General features: G+C 47.7%; 1 protein-coding gene across 1 annotated transcript; it reads right to left on the bottom strand.

Moving 5' to 3' along the window:
* Positions 1 to 1,020: 1,020 nt before the first annotated feature.
* Positions 1,021 to 23,453, bottom strand: PIP5KL1 (phosphatidylinositol-4-phosphate 5-kinase like 1). The gene is made up of 10 exons (XM_056860158.1): positions 23,433 to 23,453; positions 19,333 to 19,533; positions 17,532 to 17,582; positions 15,100 to 15,254; positions 12,297 to 12,421; positions 11,375 to 11,409; positions 9,011 to 9,066; positions 6,880 to 6,992; positions 3,471 to 3,633; positions 1,021 to 1,591 (listed from the first exon to the last, which is right to left on the bottom strand). The coding sequence occupies exons 1-10, from the start codon at positions 23,451 to 23,453 to the stop codon at positions 1,021 to 1,023; spliced, it is 1,491 nt and encodes a 496-aa protein (XP_056716136.1).
* Between the last annotated feature and the right edge of the window lie 1,376 nt (positions 23,454 to 24,829).

Genomic DNA, 24,829 nt, shown 5'->3' with positions numbered 1-24,829 from the left:
CAAGGCATCCTCCCAAACAGTCATCTCGTCTTGACCATTGCCTCTTACCGTAGGTGATATACACCTTTGCCCGAACACATCGTTGACCCAGGCTGATGTTGTTTCTTAAATAAAAAAATAAACCAATCCATTTCTCTGGAGTGTTTATATCCTTTAATAAGGAGCAACCCTTTCCCCCTTCTTCACCATCAATGGAATGGTACAAATGTCTTTTGGGCCTCGAAAGGCCAACCGCGGTGTGACTAGATCCCCTGAGCAGTTTTTAATCAGTAAATAGCATCTAGAGGAAGCACCTAATATAGCTGGGGGGGGGGGCGGCATGACATGGGTCCCCTTACCATTTTCAGGAACTCAAACAGGCTCCTTGGAGAGGTCACCGTTACCCCACCCGGAAACATATAGGCAACCTGTATAGCGTACTCCCTCCCTCAGTAGCACAAATTGCTGCTCAGGGTGGTATGGTGGTATTAGGCTCGGGAGAACAATGCCAAGGAGGAAAGCCTGACTTCCTCCTTCCATTGCGGCACAACCCTGATCTGAATCAGCTCCACCCAGCCCACAGCTGCTATTTTCCAGTGCAAAAGCAATGCAGAGAAACCATTCAAGGACCTGATGGCATCTTGTGTTCTCTGAGTCTCTTGGCTGTTTCCTCTTTTCTTGGCCTTTCATTCCATTTGTCTCCCATTGAGAAGTTTCTGTACAATCAACCAAAATTTTATCACTGCCGATTCCAGTGTCCCCAGTTCAGGTTCACGGAGGTTTCAGAGGGACACAGCTGCACACACATACACACGGACTATCACCGCCAAATGTTCCCAAGCAAAGCTCTGTGCTCTCCGGCCCAGAATTTCTCAGCGGCATCAACCAGCGGTCAGGATGGCCGCAACGTTCCTCGGGATGCTGACATACCCAGGGCTGAAAAGTTGCCACTGCAGCTTTGGCTTCTGGAGGAGTTGGAAGGGACCGTGGAGAAAGATGAAGGATGCTGCCCTTTCCCCTCCGCCTCTGGCCCAACTGCATTCATGTGGTATGTTCTTCTACCCACTGGCAAAGCCTCCTTGCATAATGGGAGGGGCTAACAGTGGAGAAACTCTTTCCTCGATACCTGATGCTTTTCCAGAGATGCTCCAACTTTTTGCGGCAGCTGTACACCGTGAAGAGGTCGATGATGCCGACGAAGTAGCGAAATTCGGGCCCGTCGATCACATGCAAGGGGTTCCTGCAATTGGGCAGGAGGCGCCGGTTCTGTGCCAAGTGGAGGCAGGAGTCGGCGATGTTTGTCAGGTTGGCATTTTGCAGGCTGGCATCCGTTCTGGGGACAGTCATGGGCAACTGTTCACTGCTGTTCGCCTGCATCAGGTAAGTTATCAGGGCCTCCTGGAAGAAGTTCTCACTTGGTTCATGAAGTGACCCGCCAAGCAAGTCCAAGTTGGATTTCTGCAATATGTGAATAAATTTGTGTAGACTGCTATCAACAGGGAAATTATTAATCTGGGAAAGGCTGGAGGGCTGCATCATCACTGAAGGGAAGCGATTCATTTCACTGGGTTCTGCGACTTCGAGAACAAGAGAGCTGCGAGGGATGAGCGACCTGTTGAGAGGAACCAAGGAATTCCACAGAGCAGTGAGAAAAGGAGGCCTGGTGGTAGAGCACCTCCATCGCATACAGAAAGCCCCAGGTTCAATCCCTGGCATCTCCACTTACGAAGGATCTCAGGTCTGGCAAAGACCTTGGAGAACACAGAAAGATGCTCCTGGTCATTTTTTTATTATTATTTATTACAGCATTAAAAAAGGGACAATCCAATCCAAATATCAACCATATAGAAGTATAGAAGACATAAAACATATAATATTCCAAATCCAGAAATCACTTTATGTACCACCGCTATCTGATTCTAGACTTTTAAGTATATTTTCCATTCTGGAAATTGTAGGACTCCAGATTTCCTCTAAATCCTCTACGTTTTTGTCATTTTGGTAATAATTCAATTTAATCAAGACATAGGTCTCCTTCACTTTGTCAAACCAACTAATTAAATCCGGTGAATTTTTTTCCTTTCTAACATCTAGCAAAATTTACTCTTGCTATTGTTAACATGTGGAGGAATACATCAAGTTATTTCTTATGCATGGTCGGTAAACAATTTGAATAAAGTTATTTCTGGGTTTGTAGGTATAGGTATTTCCAGACCTTGAGATATAATTTTAATCACTTTCCCCCAATATGTTGTGGCTCTAATACATTCTGGCAAAGACTTTGGAGAGCACAGAAAGATGCTCCTGGTCAGATTTTTTTTTTTTTTGCGGTCAAGTCCCAGCTGATTTATAGCGACCCCGTGGGGTTTTCAAGGCAAGAGACATTCAGAGGTGGTTTGCCATTGCCTACCTCTGCACAGTGACCCTAGATTCCCTTGGTGGTCTCCCATCCAAGTGCTAACCAGGGCCGACCCTGCTTAGCTTCCAAGATCTGATGAGGTTGGGCTAGCCTGGGATATCTGAGACGATAAGACCATTTTAAACTAAAATGAAAGAAAAAATCCGACTTGAAATACGGCAGCATCACTTGCTGGGACTTTTTGATATTTTATTACGGACGCTTAATTAGCTTAGAGCCCCCGTGGCACAGAGTGGTAAGCTGCAGTACTGCAGTCACAAGCTCTGCTCACAACCTGAGTTCGATCCTGATGGAAGTCGGTTTCAGGTAGCCGGCTCAAGGTTGACTCAGCCTTCCATCCTTCCGAGGTCGGTAAAATGGGCACCCAGCTTGCTGGGGATAAAGTGTAGACAACTGGGGAAGGCACTGGCAAACCACCCCGTAAACAGAGTGTGCCTAGTAATCGTCGGGATGTGATGTCACCCCATGGGTCAGGAATGACCCGGTGCTTGCACAGGCAACTACCTTTACCTTTTTAATTAGCTTGGCAGCTGGGGAAAGAAAGAGAGATAATATTGTTTTCAATCAATAAAGGACACACTCTTTCACATCCAGATGAATCACAACAGCCAGGTCTGGAGGTAGGGTTGCCAGGTCCCTCTGTTCCCCTCTGCTTTGTGGGGATGTGGTTAAGGGTGCGCGATGTGCGTGCGCACGACTCGCCGATGGCACTTCTGTGTTTACCTGGAAGTGATGTGGAGACTCTAGCAATCTCTGCCAAAACTCTATGGTTTCCACAGAGTTCCGGCAGAGATTGCTAGAGTGTCTGCATTGCTTCCAGGTAAACCCAGAAGTGACGTCAGTGCATCGCGTGGGTTGTGCATGTGTGTGTCATGTGCCTCCCCCTCCATCTGAATCTCTTTCGTCCGCCGACCAGCTGAGGGTCAGTGTGCAGCCTGGTGGATTGGCGGGCTTTTGCCTGCCCCCACTGGGCAATTGGCAAGCCTATCTGGAGGATTACTTGGAGTAACTCTCCAACCCGCACCTGGATCTTGGCCACCCTAGCCGAGACACCCTTGCTTAGAGGGCTCACCTTCTCGTCCTGGCGATGATGTCGGCCAAGGTCTGGCTTAGGGCCTGCTCGTCCTCGTGGAGTGGCTGAAATGCCACCAGGAGGCTGTAGTCTATCACGTCCAGCTCCTTGAGGAACTGCGTGTCCAGCTCCACTTGACGGGTAAACCACGAACGCTGCTCATCTGTCAAGGGAGAAAGCAGGTTGACTGCAATGTGGCCAGAGCAGAGGGTGGGGAAGAGCGGTCCACTGAGTGGTTGCCGAGGCAACTATGCACACCTAGCCTGTTCCCTGCCATCAATGGTATGCATCAGACCGGCATGTCCTTTTGGATCTGAGCAACTGCCGGCCAATTCTAGACCCAGTTGCTCCCCAGTCCTAGCTCGGGATGGATATACCTCACTAGGGGCAACAAAGTGCGTTGAATCAGGCCTTGCTAACAGCAGCACTGGCGTGGGGTGGGTTGTCTTCATATGGACAGGAAATGTACGACATTATAATTAACTTTCACCCATACCACGGCTCCCACATTGTGGCCTGCCACAGCTGCTGCTGCTTCTTTGCTTGTCTTTTCTTTTTTGAAGCAAAAGACCCATCACACATTTCCGAGGAAGGCAGCAGGAAGCCGTCATGGGATGTTTTTGCGCTGTCATGGGTTTCCTTTCGCACCGAAATCAGAAACTACATTTTGAAGCAGGGCAGGCAATGGGGTTCTGATGTGGCGCTGATGAGTGCTGGAAGTCTTTGGCCCATCCACAACTAGTCAGTCTTGGAGGCCAAATACTAAAGTCCTGGGGTTGTTCATAATTCAGCATCAGTGACCACAGTAAAAGCTTATTACGGACAGAGTGATTTTTGCCAAGGTAGAAACTGTCTATCTAAACCAATTAGTCTTTTTTCAAAAGTGTGTTTTAAGAAAAAAAGAGGTGAGTTCTGGAGGCTGCGAGGGTCAACAACAGATATATTTTTAGAAAATGATCACTAAAGGAAACAGCCTTCCAGTTGCCACCTTTTGGGGTGTATGGCCGGCCCTAGCCACCCTCCATTTGAGCTGCACTGCTTCAGATTACCAGTGGGGGCTCACATGACCAAATGCTCTTCTATTTGAAAAAGTCCCTGCACATAGAAATTTAGCATGTGAATTCTGTGATTGGACCCTGAAACGCTAGCTTTTTACATGCAGGATTTAAAAACAAAACAGCAGCTACAAAGAAGACTTCCACCCTGTGAGCCCATATGGGTCTCACGACCACAGTGGGTACTAGGATGTGTCTGATGTCTAAGAAACTGAAAGTCAGCATAGGAAACCTGCCTCAGGCAGCTTCAGTCTGGAAACATGCTAACTAAATAAATGTACTAATAAATTGGCTTTTTCCCAACTGGCAGATGCAGGCTTGAAAGGGTTTTGGAGGCAAGGCCTACTTAGAATCCCTCTCCCCTAAAGTTTTGGTGCGCTGGTGAGTGGATGTAACTTAGGGTTGCCAGGTCCCTCTTCACCACCGGTGGGAGGTTGTTGAGGTGGAACCTGAGGAGAGCGGGGTTTGGGGAGGAACTTCAATGCCATAGAGTCCAATTGCCAAAGCGGCCATTTTCTCCAGGGGAACTGATCTCTATTGGCTGGACATCAGTTGTAATAGCGGGAGATCTCCAGCTAGTACCTGGAGGTTGGCAACCCTAATGTAACTGAGAAGACTAGACATTCGTTCTTCCGCCACAGACTCCCTGGATGGCCTTGGGTTAGCCACTCTCACTGGCTGAAACCAATAGAAACCAATATCACTATACAAACATGAGTCTATTTTAAATACATTCATTAATGATAAACTCCATTACATATGGAGTACATATTGAAACAAGGAAAAATAATCACGAAACCTTGTCAAAGCTTATGCATTTAGGTTATAATATTTGTATAAAAGCTCAAAGCTTATATATATGTAATGGAGTTTATCATTAATGAATGTATATAAAATAGACTCATGTTTGTATAGTGGTATTGGTTTCTATTGGTTTATATTCAGGTACCACTCCCCTCTTTATATATTGGTACTCTCACGGGCTTGGCTGCTCCCCGTCTGAAATACGGAGGTAACAACACTGGCTCGCCTTACAGGGTTGTTGTGAGAATTACAGGAAGAAATGGGTGAAGTGCTTTCAACACTGGAAGTGCTGCCCATATGCTCAGGATTACTACAGGAGAGGAGGGGGCCTGCTGCATTTCTGTCTATTGTCTAGCTCTCTTTAAAAGCATAAGGTTAAGATGCAGCGATCCATGGGCACAAGAATTTGCCTCCTTCCTGTGTTCCCCTATCCTCAGCATCCCTTTTCGATCCCAGGAAAGTCCATTCCTGGGGTTGGGCGATCCATGTGGGCCAGGAGGCTGCTCTGAGGAGGGGGAAGGGGGTGAAATTGCCCTCGCCTCTGCCTTCTGTCTCTGCAGTCCCCCTTCTAGACTAAGCAGGAAGGGTAATAGTTTGGCCCCTTCCCCCACCTCAGCACAGTTCCCCGCCCCGCATGGCTGTTGGTTCACAAAGGTTCCACAACAAACTTTCCCAGGGTTGGAAGGGATTGGCCAGGTTGAGAGGAGCGTGGAAAAGATCCATAATAACCATCAGGGCCTTTTGCTGAGGGACTGCAGCCTCCAACTCATCAAGAACACAGGCCATTAAAGAGAGACAACCTGAAAGTGCCAATGTAAACACTGGGCAGGAAGCCCCCCCTTAGGAGCATCCCACCCAAAGTATTACTACTTCAGGACTCTGAGTTAGAGTCTTTTATGCGTGGGAGTTTTACCTGGGGATCGAGGCACTCTTGACCCACACTTTTCTGTTCCGAATCCTAAAAATGCTATGCATGTTGTTGTTTGCCCTGGAGAAAGTCCTGGTGTTTCTGGAGTACTGCAGAATCACCAGCCAAAATCCAGAAGCGTCTGAGTCCCCGCCCCTTGAAAACACTACTTTGTAATTGACGGTAGTGCTTACTGTGAGAAAAACGTCACCCCCACCCACCCCAGCTCCCCTCTCCCACATTTTGGTTTATGCATGGAAATGGGGACGATTTGACCCAGGCTCTCAGGGGAGATAGAAGAATCGCATTAGAACAGGATCGGGATGACCCGGACGTTGCGCGGGTTGGGCACGAGGTCATCTCTAAGAGACGGAAAATTCATGCATAACCCCAATGAAAAACCAAGTCGGACCGGTGGAGAAAGTAAGTCAAAGTGCCCATGCATAAAAGGCCATAGAAACCCTTTCCCCATAAACTTGGGGATGTGTATGCATGCACATGCTCAGAAACACTATTTCCTTGGTTGCTGCATCACATGTTCCATTACTGAGCCTGGAGTAGCAATTAGTTCAGGTCCAGCAGGAAAAGGCTGTGCCCAAAACCCAGCCCACACCAGGGAGAGAGGAGAGGAAAGAGAACCTACCGAGGCAGAGGGTCTTCTCTCCAAAGTTGAGATCCTTAAAAATCATGATTATCTGACTGCCCTCTGGGGGGGCCTCTGCCCAGCGATCAAGTTGACAACCCTTAATATCATACCTGCAAGTTGAGAGGGGGGGAGGAAAAAGGAAGATGGATTAATTTCACAGAGCAGCCAAATCTTTTAGTACATCCTGCTGCCCTTCCACCTTCAGCCATCACAATGGAAACTGGAAAGGGACTAGGCAAGTAGGTGATGTGAAAGACCTTTCTGCCTGAGACCCTGGAGAGCAGCTGCCTGTCTGAGCAGACAATACTGACTGCGATGGACCAAGGGTCTGATTCAGTATAAGGCAGCTTCATGTGTGAAAACAAAACAGGACTGACTGAATACGTTCCTTCCACACAGATACCTAGCACCTCAAGGTGAAGGCTGCATTAGAAATGACACCCACTAGGCCTTGCTAGGCATGGCAACAGCAGGCCCCTACTTTAGAGCATAGAGATGTGTGTATGTGATAGGCCTGAAAGGCCCAGGCCCTAAATAAAGATTCAGACCCTCATACTGGAGTAGGGTTGCCAACCTCCAGGTACTAGTTGGACATCTGCTATTACAACTGATCTCCAGCCGATAGAGATCAGTTCACCTGGAGAAAATGGCCACTTAGGCAATTGGACTCTATGGCATTGAAGTCCCTCCCTTCCCAAACCCTGCCCTCCTCAGGCTCCCACCATTTTCAACCAGTCTGACGCAGCATACATTCTAACACAGGTATTTTATGCGTGGCTGTTTCACTCGCCATCACCCCTCTCACAACTTTGGGTCTTTTTGTTGATTATGCATGCCGTTTCTGACCGTCAGAGGTTGCCTGCTCTCCCCCTGCCTTCCCCCCCCCCCGCGTTTTCAAAGACCTGTTTTATCTCGAATTTGAAAATGTGGACAAAATGTGGGGAAAGGCAGGGGGAGAGCGAGGCATGCATAATCAACACAAAGACCCAAAGTTGTCGTAGGGGTGACGGCGAGTGAAACAGCCTCGCATAAAAGACCACAGGGATCAAATCACTGTCATCGCTTGCTAAAAAGTCTGGACTAGGTTTCTTCAGGTCAAGAGACTTATGCCTGGTGACCACAGAATCCCGTTGCAGAAATCTTTGATCTTCTTCCTTCTCTGCTTGGTTTCCAGTGGGTGCCAAAGGCACACACAGAGAGCCCTGCCCCACAGATCCTAAAAGGGAGGAAGGACTGCATCCTGGGTAAGCCACTTCCCAAAACGTACGCTGCTCAAGTCCCACGGCAGCCTCTACAACCACCTGCGGTTGCCACAAATGACCATCCTTAGTTTAACACTCTGCTCAGATCTTGGCCGGTCACTCTTGAAAAACCTTTAATGGCATAAGTAATATTACAATTGTTACAAAGGTACATAAAATATGCAGTCATTAAGATAAAAACATAGGCCAGTAAATTCCAAAAGTAGAAATTACAAACTTTGGGCTTTTTGAACTTTCATCACCTCCACTAGAAAATTGGCAACATCTAAGGTAACCTCCGGATCGGAATCATTTAATAAAAATTGACGTTTTGCTTGGGTAGATAGGTGATATTTGGAAAGAAGCCAATTTTTTAACCATTTCCCACGGGGTGTTTCATATAAGGGGCAGACCAACAGAATATGATCAATTGAGTCCAGGGAATAGGTATCACAGGGACAAGTCCTATCCTGGATTGGTATTTGTTGATACCTTCCATATAACATCCTTGAAGGAAAGGCATTAACCCAGCAAGAGAGAAGGCTCTGCGGAGGGGTGGGATGTCCAGCGTATGAAAATAATGGGGAATATTGTTGGTTAAATTCTTGAGGCCCAACATTGCTGGAGAGCAGACCAAGGGTTGAGTGGGGAGTAACGTCTGACGCTCCATATCCAAGAAACGCTGTTTAACAATTTTAAAAATGTGGGCCTCACTAGTTAAAGCCAGGTCTTCCACAGAGATTCCAGATGATCTTATTTTAGACAGAATTAAACAATCCCAGGAGGTATTATGAAGTTCTTTTAGCAGCAGAGACATCAGAGAACCACGCTCTGTTCTAAAAAACAGTTTAAGTCAATAACGAATGAGATCTTGGCCGGTCACTCACCGCTCGACAATCTTCCCGTGAGGGTAAAAGACACTCTGCATGATGATGAAATATTTCTACAGAGAAAAGAGGAAAATAAAACAAGTCTAGTTGTACTGATGAGAGCCAACGTGGTGTAGCGGTTAAGGTGTCGAACTAGGATCTGGGAAACCCCAGTTCAAATCCCCACCCTGCCACGGAAACTTGCTGGGTCATTTTGGGCTAGTCACACACTCTCAGCCTCAACCCTGGCAAGGGCTTGGATTGGAGGCCTCCAAGGAATACCAGGGTATTCGGGCAGGTTTTTTTGTTTTAAAAATCAAGTGCCAGGGGCCACAATTACAGTCAGAGTCAACGTGCAAAGGGCTGTGTGTGTGTTAAGTCCCCCCCACCCCAGTAGGGTTTTCCCAAGTTACTATTTGCCCCATTGACACAAATATCTGACCTTTGTTGGGTTGCCCCCCTGGGGCCAATAATTGCTCTGCAGTGCTAATTTAGGTCAGGGAAGTGGCATGGAGGGAAGACTTAACACGCACGCACCCCCCAACAACAACACCCCCTAGTTTTTACTGGGACCCCCATAACCTGATTGTTCTAGGGGGGGAAACCAAACTCCCAGTGAAGACTTGACCCCTTAGTTATCTGCTCTGATGGTTTGTATGGGGAACATCCCACGATCAGACCTGTCATCGACAGCTAAAGTATCTTGGGTCTTCTATACGTGGCTGTTTCGTCACCCCTCCAACGACTTCAGGTCTTTGTTTGGATTATGCATGCCGTTTCCGATCGTCAGAGGTCGCCTCGCTCTCCCCCTGCATTTCCCCACATTTTCAGGGATGTTTTATCTCGAATTTGAAAATGCGGGGCAAAACGCAGGGAAACACTGTGGGCAAAAACGGACGGTCGCTTTAGCCTCCTTTATTCCCTGTTTCAGCCAGGATTCAGCCAGGATTGAACGCATGTTCGGCAAAAACGCATGCGTTCGATCCTGGCTGAATCCTGGCTGAAACAAGGAATAAAGGAGGCTAAAGCGACCGTGCGTTTTCGCCCACAGGGGGAGAGCGAGGCGACCTCTGATGGTCGGAAACACCATGCATAATCAACACAAAGACTCGGAAGTTGTCAGAGGGGTGACGGCGAGTGAAACACCCATGCATAAAAGACCTTAGGCGTTAACTAGCTGAAATGCTAGAAGATCCATTAAACCATCTCTGGCTTGTTTTTCTCAGTATAAAGGAGCCACAGGGTGGGTGTGGAATCTCACTTCAGATTGGGACCAACACACACTGTTGGGGGGGGGGGGGAATCTGGACAACTCCTTCCCCCTTTGTAATCTGAAATGCCCCCCTAGATACTGCATTTTCCCCAGGCTGCTGCTTTGTGATGCATGTATGTTTCCCTGGCAAATAGGAGCTGGAGGTGGGAGGGACATTTGGGGCCAGGGAAAAAACACAGTGGGAAGAATCATATCGAGTTGGAAGGGGCCAAACAGGCCAACCCCCTGCTTAATGAAGGATGAGCCTAAAGCATCCCTGACAAGTGATTGTCCAGCCTCTGCTTAAAGACTGCCAGTGGGGGGAATTCGCCACCTCCCAGGGCAGTTGATTACACTGCAGAGCTACTGTAAAATGAGCTCCCCTAGCCATGATCTGAATCATCATCTCCAACTGCTATTAAGTCATTACAAACACACACACTATGGGGATCATACATGGATCTTCCACCATCTCTTTTTCTACCATGTTATAGCCATGCTGGGAAAGGCCTCCCTGACAGTCAGAGCACTCAGTACTCAGAAGAAGGAGGTGAAGAAGAAGAGTTGGTTTTTATACGGCGACTTTCTCTACCACTTAAGGAAGAATCAAACCGGCTTACAATCACCTTCCCTTCCCCTCCCCACAACAGACACCCTGCGAGGTAGCTGGGGCTGAGAGAGCTCTAAGAGAGCTGTGACTAGCCCAAGGTCACCCAGCTGGCTTCACGTGTAGGAGTGGGGAAACCAACCTGGTTCACCAGATTAGCGTCCGCTGCTCATGTGGCGCAGTTGGGCATCAAACCCAGTTCTCCAGATTAGAGTCCACCGCTCTAAACCCCCACTCTTAACCACCACACCACGTCGGCTCTCAGAACCAGAGAACAGACTCAATGCTACCGATAGCTAGGGCTGCTAACATCTGGGGGGGAGTTCTCCCAGAATTACAATTGATCTCCAGACTACAGGGATCCGTTTTGAGATCTCTGGAGGGCAAACTCTACGACATCCCATTTCCACTAAGCTCCCTCCCTAAACTCTGGCCTCCCCAGGCATTCCCGCCCTCCAATAAGCAGGAATTTCCCAAACCAGGCTTGTCAACCTTAGACAGCTACCATTTTAAGACAACCTACCTTCTTCTGGTGGGGAACAAGGATACTGTGGACCCCTATGGGAAGGAAGAAAAAAGCCTACTGGTGAGAGAGGAAATATTTCCAGCCTAACCCCCTGAAAGTTATCACTGTTGATGAGTTTTAGGCTGTTTTAATTCATAAAGAGCCCTGCTGAATCAAGCCAAGGGCCTATCCAGTCTACTACCCTGTTTCCTAGAGTGGCCAGCCAGTCTAACAAGCAGAGCATGAAGATAGGGCTGTCAACCTCCAGGTGCTACCTGGAGATCTCCTATGCTTACAAGTGATCTCCAAGCAACAGAGATAAGTTCCACTTGAGAAAATGGGGCTTTGAAACATGAACCTGATGGCATTATACCCTGCTGAAGTCCCACCCCCTAAATCTTGCCCTCCCCAGACTCCACCCCCAAAATCTCCAGGAATTTCCCAACCCGGAGTTGGCATCCTTACAAGGCCACAGCAGATTCAAAGATAATCTGTCTCTAAATATGGATGTTTCATTTCACCATTATGGGTAATAGCCATGGACATACCTTTCCTCCTCCATTAATGTACAAGAAGGAGAAGAGTTGGATTTTATATGCCAACTTCCTCTACAGTTTAAGGAGAATCAAACTGGCTTACAATTGCCTTCCCTTCCTCTCCCCACGACAGACACCTTGTGAGGAGGGTGAGGCTGGGAGAGTTCAGAGAGAACTGTGACTAGCTCAAGGTCACCCAGCTGGCTTCATGTGGAGGGGTGGGGAATCAAACCTGGTTCTCCAGATTAGAGTCGATCGCTCTTAACCACTGCACCCCATATATGTCCGGCTTCCTCCCAAGCCACCTAAGCTAGCAGCCATCTCCATGTCTAGTGGCAGCAAGATCCATACAATCATTACCTATTGCATAAAGGAGTGTTATCACCCCTGGGTGTGCGCCTTACCGAGGAATTTGACAAGAAGGGAGTGGGGGTATCGCTGCAGGTGCTCAAAGTATTTGGACAGATTTGAGATGAGGAAATGGATTTCGCGCTTGCTCTGTGTCTTCACGAAGAAGCATTTGTCGTTGCTGTGGAGAAGGGAGAGGGTTACCATGCCAGTGGCTGAGGCGAGATTCCTCGGCCCAATTTGCACACCAGCTTGGGCCCTACGTACGTACCTGTGTCCAGCTCTATACACTTCTCTAGCAGTCATGCAAGTATTTAGAGGGCATTGCATCTCACTTTACTGTTTTCCGTGGCACACAGCTAGGCAAAGAAAGGCTGGCAGGGCCCAGATTTATTTCCCCTTTACCCGTGGATAGGGTTGCCAACCTCCAGGTAGTAGCTGGAGAGCTCCTGCTATTACAACTGATCTCCAGCCAATAGAGATCAGTTCGCCTGGAGAAAATGGCCTCTTTGGCAATTGGACTCTATGGCACTGAAGTCCCTCTCCTCTCCAAACCCCGCCCTCCTCAGGCTCCGCCCCAAAAATCTCCAGGTATTTCCCAAACCAGAGCTGGCAACTCTACCCATGGACTCTGTTTTTGCTTTTGTGTTGTTGTTTAAAACAGACACACACACCCTTTTACAGGATAGAGACGTGAATACTGTATATGGACCCCTTACACACATGGGTTGCCAGGTTCCTCTTTGCCACTGGCAGGAGGTTTTTGGGGTGGAGCCTGAGGAGGGTGGGGTTTGGGGAGGGGAAGAACTTCAATGCCATAGAGTCCAATTGCCAAAGCAGCCATTTTCTCCAGGGGAACTGATCTTTAGCAGGAGATCAGTTGTAATAGCAAGAGATCTCCAGCTAGTACCTGGAGGCTGGCAACCCTAACACACACACAAACTCTTCATCATGTTTAATTTGGCCTTGAGAAAAAGCAGTTTTACAAGACACAGAGAGAAATCTTGTACAAGATAAAACATGGAGGTGTGTGGGGTCTCTCTCTTAAGGACCTGTGGTGGACAGGATTTTCTGACTTTGTCTCCTTACAGTCCAGTTGCATCTTTGTCGATGAATTAATATTTCAGTTTCCTTATGCTGCGTCTGCGATTTTAAAGCCCTCTTACTGCTTCCGTCAATGGTAGTTAAATTGAATTTTATGGCTGGTTTCATTTTAATGGCAGGCTCTGACTTGATATTATGGCTGTTTTTTTGATATAGTGTTTTAATCATTGATCTTATCCTGTATTTTATCGTTTTTTCATGTGTCATGTTGGAAGCTGCCTCATGAGCCCCATGGGTTAGGTGCCCAGGTTATAAATTTGCTAATAATGAACACATCCATCCAGGAAGCAACTAGGAATGTACAGATATATGTTTATTTTTGTTCTCAAAGCCTTTTCATTTCACCCGTTCTTTGTGACAGCCATGCCAGACCTCTTCGTTTCTTCCCATCCCATTTTTACACGATGCATCATTTATATACAACTGATGCAAAACAGTTAAATGGGAAACATTTGGGCACAAGGAAGCAGAAAATGGTATGGGAAGAATGACTCAAGAGTTCAGTTTGCACAAGGGGGAAGCAAAATCAAAACAAGTCAAAACCAGCAGGGATGTCAAATCCAAAACAATCCCTAAACTAGGATTGCCAACCTCCAGGCACTAGCTGGAGATCTCCTGCTATTACAACTGATCTCCAGCCGATAGAGATCAGTTCACCTGGAGAAAATGGCCGCTTTGGCCATTGGACTCTATGGGATTGAAGTCCCTCCCCTCCTCAAACTCCACCCTCCTCAGGCTCTGCCCCAAAACCTCCCGCCATTGGCTAAGAGGGACCTGGCAACCCTATTCCCCAACTCTCACCCTCCCCATGCTTAGGGTTGCCAGGTCCCTCTTAGCCAATGGCGGGAGGTTTGGGGGCAGAGCCTGAGGAGGGTGGAGTTTGGGGAGGGGAGGGACTTCAATGCCATAGAATCCAATGGCCAAAGCAGCCACTTTCCCCAGGGGAACTGATCTCTATTGGCTGGAAATCAGTTGTCAGCCAACATTAGTCAATTTGAAATACGAGCCTCTTTAGAAGTTATGTCATACACAGCTGATGAAGTCACCGAAACGTGTGATGACCGGCTACACGTCCGTTTGTTCTTTTCGTTCTGGACACTTCTGATCTTCAATTATTGGACCTTTTTTATTTCACAGGCATTGCCTAGGAATTTATTTTTGAGGGGTCCTATCTTCTTTATTGCTTTATTTATTTTTGTTCCCCTTGCGTAGGGATATATGCTAGTTTATAAACGTGAATTTGGCTACTCTATAGACTGATTTTATAAGTCCGTCAGCATCATTACTTTCCTGTTATATATGTACTTACTGTGACTGTGGAATTAACAGTTGCATAACAAATGGTGCATGGTTATACAGTTTGTATATATAAAAACCACTCCTTATGTTTAAATTGTTTTCCTCTCATGTTTATTACTATATATTGGCTAATTCCAGCATTTAAATTGTGAGCTCACGTGCCGCCATTTCTTCCAGTCTTCACTAAACTACGGCATAGGTTTTTTTCTCCAACCAGTACCTGGTGGTTGGCAACTCTACCCAGGCTTCACCCTTAAATCTCCAGAAAATGCCCACATTGGCAAACCTAGTTGCCTAGCTTGGACCTGGCTGGGAGGAGTGTAGGCCCAGGAAGGAATGGGTATACCTTGTTTAGGGAGGCGAAAATACCTCCAACCAGCCTCACCTCTCACCCCTTGGGTGAGAACAAATGTTTGCATTCCTGTGTCCCACATGCGACCAGGAGGACTCACTTACGTGAGGAAAAAGTTGGCAGTGCTCTTGGAGTTGCTGATGAACTGCAGGTAGGCGCTTTTGCAGCTCAGAGATTGCTGGTAATTGCTGTCCTCCATGCCAAGGAACTCCCTGAACTTGGCAAAAGCAGAGCCTGCGTACGTCCTCATCTCAAAGCCCTGCAGCGGTACACAACCAGGGAGAAAAAAGGGTTCATGGGGGGCGTCACAGAAGCCGGGGGCCCTGGAGGGGGAGGGGTCAGCCACAGAGCCCCTTTCCCTTGGGCTGCTGAATGCCCTGCCCCTCCACACCCCATTTCTGCTTCCTTTAGGGTTGCCAGATACCAAGTAATTGCAAACACTGTATGGAACAAAGTGTATTAAAGTGCCTAAGGTGACTATAAATAAATACAAATAAATATATACAAATATAGCTAAACAGTCCCAAAGGTACAAGTATCAAAAGTTCATAGTAAGTCGAAACTGGAACGATGTCTTCATGTATGAATGTTGTTGAAGGGGGACGATCGTTTCATTTCTTCTTCAGCCCCGTTTTTGTTAGAATCACTTCACATGCATGTTTCCTTATACAGGCATTTAATATATTTTCAATTCTCCCATAGGGATGAAGGAAGCAACTTATGAATATAAATAATATTCAGTTCCACGTGGGATACATCAATTAGTAAACATAGTTGCACAGACGATTTCAACCGTTCCCGAAGGGATAAAAATGTTAACATTTGTATCCCTTCGGGAACGGTTGAAATCGTTTATTTGTATTTATTTATAGTCACCTTATGCACTTTAATACACTTTGTTCCATATAGTGTTTGCAAGTTCTTCTAGCCTGATTCTGTGCTTATTTCCTAACCTGTGGTAACAGTACAGTGGTGTTTATTTTGGTTGCTCAGATACCAAGTAATGGCAATTTCCATAGTTTTTGGAGGAATGTGTAAGAGCATCCCCGTCACTTCTGGGTTTACCCCAAAAGTGACATTATTGTGCTGGTCACCCCCTCCCAACTAGGGTTGCCAGCTCTGGGTTGGGAAATACCTGGATATTTGGGGGGAGGAGCCTAGGGTTCCCAGGTCCCTCTTTGCCACTGGTGGGAAGTTTTGGGGGTGGAGCCTAAGGAGGGCGGGGTTTGGGGAGGGGAGGGCCTTCATTGCCATCAGAGGTGGATCTACTGTGAAACTAAGCAACTTTTTTAAATGAGTGAAATACTCAACAAAATCGATGGGAGTTTTTTAGTGAAAGCATCATAAGCCAATGGGTGGAAGTACTTAATATTGACTTTAGAATATTCTCTAATACCCATTTCATATGGCCTGACAATGTCCTTGTAATTGATCAAATTTTCTCGGGGGCTTGCAGCGCTCAAACCCCCAGCTGCAAGGGCCCACTGAGCTTGCCTGAATCTATTCACAGCCTTCATTTGGGCAGCTGGATCCTCATATCCTTTGTTGGTGCACAGCTTAATAGTTCTATAGTTTTATTTCATCACTGTATGGCCCATTTTCAAGGACTCCACCCCCCACCCTGTTCTCCACCATTTGGGCCTCAAAGTCCTTGCAAGGGCAGCAAGGCCCTTTGGACCTTGTGGGATGTTGCCCTATTGTTGCTGGTTGCGAAGGCCCCCCCCCCATAACAGTTCAAGCTTCAGGGCCCCAGAAATGTAGGTCTGATTGCCATAGAGTCCAACTGCCAAAGCAGTCATTTTCTTCAGGTGAACTGAACTCTATCGGCTGGAGATCAGTTGTAATAGCAGAAGATCTCCAGCTACTACCTGGAGGTTGGTAACCCTAACTGGCGGGTGGTTTTTGGGGCAGAGCCTGAGGTTTGGGAAGGGACTTCAATGCCATAGAGTCCAATTGCCAAAGCGGCCATTTTCTCCAGGTGTACTGATCTCTAACGGCTGGAGATCTGTTGTAATAGCACTGAAATCCCTCCCCTCTCCAAACTCTGCCCTCCTCAGGCTCTGCCACAAAAACCTTGGGGAAAATGACAAGGAACATGAGGCCTCTGTCCATAGTTCTGTATGTGTGCATTTGTGCAATCTAAATCTGACCCCCAAGAAGAGCATTGGGCAGATTTGGGTCTACATATTGCAAAATGTATTCTGCCACTGTTCCCAGGGAGAGAGGGTTGCCAGGTCCCTCTTCGCCACCGGTGGAAGGTTTTTGGGGCAGAACCTGAGGAGGGTGGGGTTTGGGAAGGGACTTCAATGCCATAGAGTCCAATTGCCAAAGAGGCCATATTCTCCAGGGGAACTGATCTCTATTGGGTGGAGATCAGTTGTAATAGCAGGAGATCTCCAGCTAGTACCTGGAGGTTGGCAACCCTAGAGGGAGGGGATTGAGATATGTGCAGAAGCAGTTCCCAGTTAGGAGCCAAATAGGGCAGTGCTTTGGGCTCTGCTTCTCCATCCGCTCAGCCACGCATCTTGTTACCTACCTCGTGGGCCTGTTTAAGCACTGCAGTAAAATCCACCTCAGTGAGGATACCCTGGCGGACAGAGAAGTGGGGAGAGAAGGGGTGAGATGCCAAAATCAACACACTTACAAGAGAAACCATTCCTGTCTACCATCTTTTCCTTTGGCCTACCATTTATTTGTTACAGTTATGCTTTTTCAGAAAACTTCCTATGTTTGTCAATAAAATCATGAACATCAATTAAAGAAACCCAAGCCCATTGGTAAGATTGCCAGGTCCCCCCTCTCCTCCGACAGGAGACTTTTGGGGCAGAGCTGAGGGGATCTCGCTGACGCGCATGCGCGTCACTTCCAGTTTGCTCTGACAGGCAGCAGCTCTCCAGGATCTTTCACGTCGCCTCCTACCAGATATGGAGATACTGGGGATTGAATTGAACACCTCCTCCACGCAAAGCCGAGGCTCCAGCACTGAGCCACGGCCCTTATCCAAATCATGGCCACCATTCCAATGCCTAAATGTGGCCCCTTTTTCCCCACGCACAAGTGGAGCAAAGCAGGACTCTCTTGCATAAGCAGGTCTCCAAGGAACACCCCCCCCCCCAAAAAAAAGTCCGACCTCTTCCAGGAGATGGAAGCCATCTGACATTGGCCAAGGAGTGTCTGGCCAGCCTCGTCCAGGGCCAGGACTTTTTCTGCCCTGGCCCCGCCTGGTGGAACAGCCTCCCTAGTGAGATCAGGGAGAATTCCACAGGGCCTGCAAGACGGAGCTATTCCGCCGGGCTTATAGTTGAGGCCAGGGACAGTTTCTCACTATAAATACTGGCCTCCCTCATCTCTTCTCCTCCCCCACTGCTGAGTTCCCCCCTTACTTATACCATTTTGGAGGTGATTACATCTAATTGCCCAACTGCAGAGGGTTATTTTTTATTCTAGCGCCGTTGAGGACATTATTGCCCTATTATTGATATGGTTCGGGCTATTATAACGTGTATTTTAAATTGTATTTTAATATTTTATTGTTTAGTGTAATTGTGAGCTGCCCGGATCCCGGCCTTCGGGCTGGGGAGGGTGGAGTAAAAGTGCAATAAATAAATAAATGCAGGGTCCTTTGAGTCTATCTCTCATTTTCCTACTAGGAGTGATGCCTAGAGGAGGTCATGGGGGCATGCTGCTCATGTGTTCTGCTCTGCTCATCACTGCCACCCCATCACACATCTATCCTTGCTTTTAAATTGTTTTGGTGTGTCATCTGGGGAACACTCAGACCCCATCAACAACATGCTTCGACTGCCCTAGTTTTCTGCAAAACCGAATGGAGGGACCTTAAGGATCCATATTAAGAATCTGTATTAAAAAAGGTAAAGGTAAAGGTCCCCTGTGCAAGCACCAGGTCATTCCTGACCCACGGGATGAGGTCACATCCCGACATTTTCTAGGCAGACTTTGTTTACAGGGTGGTTTGCCAGTGCCTTCCCCAGTCATTTTCCCTTTACCCCCAGCAAGCTGGGTACTCATTGTACCGACCTCAGAAGGATGGAAGGCTGAGTCGACCTTGAGCCGGCTACCTGAAACCGACTTCCGTTGGGATCGAACTCAGGTCATGAGCAGAGATTGGACTGCAGTACTGCAGCTTACCACTCTGCGCCACAGGGCTCTGAGAATCTGTATTAAACAATCTCAAATATGTGGCTGTGGATATTTTCCTGAGAGCCTACTGGTGGGAAGAAATCCATGGCCACGGCTGCGGAAGGTCGGGGAGAAGTCGTGTCTCGTGACTGAAAAGACAAAGAGGGTCAGACCCTCGCACCCTGACCCATGCTCACTGCTGTTGGTGGATTATCCCTCGCCTCCTGGATCGCCTCGTTCAGCCCCTCTTTCAGCATGCATGTGAACGTGTAGAACTCATGGCCACGGTTGATCTCAAAGAAACCCAGAAGCTTCCATTCTTCACGGATTCTCCAGAGGCTCCGAAGCTTTTTTGAATGAGCCCGCGTCGCCCTCCTACCCCTGTCTGAGTAGTCAACCTGCGGGGTGGGGGGACACAGAATAGGGAAGACGTTAGAGAAAGCTTCATGCCTAACCTTTCTACTTCAGCTCCTCCCTTTCCCCCTTACACTGGGAATTTACACCTGAAAGATTCATGATGGAATTCACACCATCCCTCTCTGTCTGAACTCCCCTCCCATAAGATGAAGTCCCAGTATGATTTTTCCCTACACATATCCGAAGAAGTGAACTGAGACTCACAAAACTCATATGATAACCATCTTCAAGTACTTGAAGGGCTGTCATATAGAGGAGGATGCCGAGTTGTTTTATGTTGCTCCAGAAGGGTGGACCAGAACCAACGGGTTGAAATTAAATCAAAAGGGTTTCCGTCTAGACATTAGGAAGAATGTGTCTAGACATTAGGAAACCTTCCCTGGAGGTTTTTAAGCAGAAGCTAGATGGCCGTCTGTCAGCAATGCTGATTCTATGACCTTAGGCATATCATGAGAGGGAGGGCACCTTGGCCATCTTCTGGGCATGGAGTAGGGGTCACGGGGGTGAGGGTGGGGGAGGTAGTTTGGAATTTCCTGCATTGTGCAGGAGGTTGGACTAGATGACCCTGGTGGTCCCTTTCAAATCTATGATTCTATTATTCTATGAAAAACCTATATTGAAATAAATGTCGTTAGTCCTTTAGGTGTCACTGGACTTCTGTTTTATTTTGCAATGGCAGATGTCCACAGACACCCCTTTGCAAAGCACATACTCTCTAACGTATCATAGCAGGAAATAGGGTCACCTCACCCCCAGTGTAACACCAAGACTCATATCACGCAGTCACCTTGTTTGTGGCTTCCTAGAGGCACCTGACTGGCCACTGTGTGAACAGACTGCTGGACTTGATGGGCTTTGGTCTGATCCAGGTTCTTATGTTCACACTGTCCATACCCTCCTCAGTATCGCATCTTGCCAAATGCTGTACTAATTTCTCCAGCAACTGTCTTCTACCAGTTTCAAAGCAAGGAGGTGGCTTTTGGCAGACACGCTAAACCAAATCAAACAGTTAACTGTCTGATCGTGCTATCAGCGGTTCAAACACAGCAAGTGCTGCAATGTGTGGAACGCTGTGCTCAAGCCACACAAAAGTGGTGATGCTAAAATCACCACCCACTGACTGGAAAACCTGTGCCCATTCTGGCTTCCCTCTGGTTCTGGGTAGATTATTTCCAAGAGCACAATTGCCCTTACCTAGGCTTGCCAACCTCTAGGTAGGGTTTGGCGATCTCCTGGAATTACCACTGATCTCTAGACTACAGAGATCAATTCCCCTGGAGAAAATGGCTGCTTTGGAGGGTGGACTATATGGCATTATACCTTGCTGAGGTCCTTCCTCTCCCCGAACCCTGCCCTCTCCAGGCTCCACCCCAAATCTCCAGGAATTTCCCAAACCAGAGTTGGCAACACTATTGTTGTCATGCTTAAATAACCGGTGGGGGGGGGGAGATCCTCTTTTTTCTTGACATGATTGTGTACATTGCAGTGGGCTTAGAGGAGTAATTTAAAGATATTGTCGAAGGCTTTCACGGTCAGAGTTCATTGGTTCTTGTAGGTTATCCGGGGTGTGTGACCGTGGTCTTGATATTTTCTTTCCTGACGTTTCTCCAGCAGCTGTGGCAGGCATCTTCAGAGGAGTAACACTGAAGGACAGTGTCTCTCAGTGTCAAGTGTGTAGAAAGAGTAATATACAGTCAGAAGGGGGTTGGGTTTGAGCTGAGTCATTGTCCTGCAAAAAGTATCAAAGGTAATGTGCAAATCACTGTCCTGTAAGAATCAAGATAATGTGCTAATGAGAGTGTGGTATGTTAATGTGGAACCATTGTATCCTGAAGTGATCTGTTAACATGTGGAATCCAAGGCTAATCCGCATGGCTATTGTGGACTGTAGTCTTTGTTAGTCTGGAGGTTTTCCGGACAGGAAGCCAAGCCTTATTCATTCTTAAACGCTCTTCTTTTCTGTTAAAGTTGTGGTGATGTTTATGAATTTTAATGGCTTCTCTGTGCAATCTGACAAAATAGTTGGTAGAATTGTCCAGTATTTCAGTGTCTTGGAATAAGACCCTGTGTCCTGTTTGGGTCAGTCCATGTTCAGCCATGCTGATTTCTCAGGTTGGCCAAGTCTGCAGTATCTTTCATGTTCTTTTATCCTTGTTTGTATGCTGCATTGTGTTTAAATATAATCTGTTCCCAGACAATTAACTAAAGAAACATAATATAGGGTAGACAATTCTGGGTTGGGGAATTCATGGAGATTTTGGGGAAGGAATCATAGAATTGGAAAGGGCCACACAGGCCATCTAGTCCAACCCTCTGCTTAATGAAGGATCAGCCCTAGAGCAGGGGTAGGCAAACTGCGGCTCGAGAGCCGCATGCGACTCTTTGGCCCCTTGAGTGCGGCTCTGGGCTGCAGGATCGCGGCCACCCACCTGAGAGAAGCCACCTTCCCCAGCTGCGGAGGGCGCGGGGGGGGGGGGCTGGCTTCCTTCGGCAGAGGATCGGGGTGCACGTCGCGGCGGAGGAGAGCCTGGCATCCCTTCCCTGCCCCGGCCGGGCTCTTTTAGACGAGCAGAGCTGCTGGCTACACTTGGGAGTATCCTACGGGAACTAATGAATTGATTACATGTTGTTTGAGATTTTCTTACGTAGGAAACTTGAATAGAATTGGGGCTGAAGAAATTTTCTTGAAACGGCCGTCCCCCATCTACACCTTCTATTATGAAGATCCAATGATACATGTACCTTATGGACTTTTTTTAAAAAAAGAATTTTTTACAAATATATTAAGAAAACTATATTGCATTGAGACTGCATCAAACATGGATTGTGTATTTTGTATATATTTGTAATAAGCGTTACTTGTGTGTATTCCCACTTGCTTGTTTTTGCATGTTTAAACACAATATAGTTGTTTCCTTGTACTTATTGTTCCTGTGCTGTTTTCCAAACCTTGCGGTATTGGCACGGAAGTGCTTTGTTTTTTGGGTTAGTACCTGGATGTTGGCAACCCTATCTACAGGAAGTATAGGTTATAAACTGGGAGGCACTTCTGAACTTAACAATGATTTCTTCTTAGGGCTGCCAGCTTTGGGGTGGGAACTTTCTGGACATTTGGGAATGGAGCCTGAGGAGGGCAGGGTTGGGGGAGAGGTGGAACCCCATCAAGGTACAATGCAATAGAGTCCACCCTCCAAAGCAGCCTTATTCTCCATTTGAAATGATCTTGTTAGTCTGAAAATCAGTTGTAATTCAAGCAGATCTCCAGGTAGGGTTGCCAGGTCACTCTTCGCCACCAGCGGGAGGCTTTTGGGGCAGAGTCTGAGGAGGGTGGGGTTTGGGAAGGGACTTCAATACCATAGAGTCCAATTGCCAAAGCGGATATATCTAGGGGAACTGATCTCTCTCAGCTGGAGATCAGTAGTAATAGCAGGAGATCTCAAGCTACTACCTGGAGGTTGTCAACCCTATAAATTTCTGATACTCATAATCCATAGACATTAAGAACACCCCCTAGGGTTGCCAACCTCCAGGTACTAGCTGGAGATCTGCTATTACAACTGATCTCCAGCCGATAGAGATCAGTTCACCTGGAGAAAATGGCCACTTGGCAATTGGACTATGGCATTGAAGCCCCTCCCCAAACACCCCTTCCTCAGGCCCCACCCTCAAAACCTCCCACCAGTGGTGAAGAGGGACCTGGCAACCCTACCCCCAGCTTAATCTACCTCGGAGGGCTTTGTGAGAGAAGGCGGAGCCACGTGTGGCATTCTGAGCTCCTTGGAGGAAAATGCACTGGACCGACAGGTAGAGAAATAGACAGGGGGGAAAAATGGAGGTGGTGGGAAAAAAGGATAAATGTCAGGAAAGGCCGTCTACGTACCTGGAGTTCCGGAGAAGCCATGATAACTGATGGTACAATCCCTTCTGATGGAAACAAGTCGATGGGGGTGGAAGCAGAACCTGATGGTTCTAATCACCCTGGAAACCACAGAACCGGCCGGCAGGTGGGAATTCCTAGCAAAGCCGGTCAGGAGGGCAGGTGCCTTTTTGATGGCAGCACAACTCTTGGGCAAAGACTCCTCTCGCCAATCGACACAGAGATCTACTGGTGATCTTGCAAGTCTGCTAGAGTTCCATGACGTTATGATCCTCCCTTTCCTCCGAGGAACTCCTCCAGGGTGGTGCAGTGGTTAAGAGCGGTGGTTTGGAGCGGTGGACTCTGATCTAGAGAACCGGGTTTGATTCCCCACTCCTCCACACGAGTGACCGACGCTAATCTGGGGAACTGGATTTGTTTCCCCACTCCTACACATGAAGCCAGCTGGGTGACCTTGGGCTAGTCACACTCTCTCAGCCCCACCTACCTCACAGGGTGTCTGATTGTGGGGAGGGGAAGGGAAGGGGATGGTAAGCCGGTTTGATTCTTCCTTAAGTGGTAGAGAAAGTCTGCGTATAAAAACCAACTCTTCTTCTTCTATCCTCGCTATAACCCTGTGAGGTAGGCTGGGCTGAGGGCCATAATAGAATCAGAGTTGGAAAGGACCACCAGGGTCATCTAGTCCTACCCCCTGCACAATCCAGGACATTCACAACTACCTCCCCCCACCCCACCGCCAGTGACCTCTACTCCATGCCCAGAAGATGGCCAAGATGGCCTCCCTCCCATTAACTGCCCAAGGATGGCCATCTAGCCTCTGCTTAAAACCCCCCAGGGAAGAAGAGCTCACCACCTCCTGAGGAAGCCTGTTCTACTGAGGAACTGCTCCAACTGTTTGAAAATTCTTCCTAATGTCTAGACAGAAGCTCTTTTGATTTAATTTCAACCCGTTGGTTCTGGTCCAACCTTCTGGAACAACAGAAAACAACTCGGCACCCTCCTCTATATGACAGCCCTTGAAGTAATTGAAGATGGTTATCGTATACCCCCTCTCAGTCTGCGGGAGAGCAACTGGCTGCACGGTAGAGTGGGAGTCCCACTTGGAGGTAGGGTTGCCAGGTCCCTCTGTGCCACTGGTGTCCAACTGCGCTTGAAAAGGTACCTCTAATCTGCCTCCCCTTCTCCAGTATCCCTTTTTGTGTCCCTTCCACTGTTTCAGTGGAACCAAGGTTGGTGTGACAGGTGTTTGTTTCATTTTACTTCATTTATACCTGACCCCTTCTCCATGTTTTCCTTGGAACACCCCTTTGAGGTAGGCTAAGCTGAGAACATAACTGGTCCAAAGTCTCCCAATAAGTTCCATGGCAGATCCTAGTTCAGGGTAGGAAAATTCCAGGAGA

This window comes from Euleptes europaea, chromosome 14 (assembly GCF_029931775.1).
Source record: "Euleptes europaea isolate rEulEur1 chromosome 14, rEulEur1.hap1, whole genome shotgun sequence".
NCBI classification, from domain to species: Eukaryota; Metazoa; Chordata; class Lepidosauria; order Squamata; family Sphaerodactylidae; genus Euleptes; species Euleptes europaea.
The sequence above is the reverse complement of the archived record's forward strand: the minus strand, read 5'-3'. Positions and strand labels throughout refer to the sequence as shown.

What these genes read in the sequence shown, in the direction of transcription:
- PIP5KL1 (XM_056860158.1), bottom strand. Translation starts at nt 23,453, where the DNA reads ATGGCTTCTCCGGAACTCCAG. An exon ending in CACGGGAAGATTGTCGAGCG is followed by an intron (nt 6,993 to 9,010) that starts GTGAGTGACCGG and finishes CTCAACTTGCAG; the next exon opens with GTATGATATTAAGGGTTGTC. An exon ending in ATCATCGCCAGGACGAGAAG is followed by an intron (nt 1,592 to 3,470) that starts GTGAGCCCTCTA and finishes TCCTCTCAACAG; the next exon opens with GTCGCTCATCCCTCGCAGCT.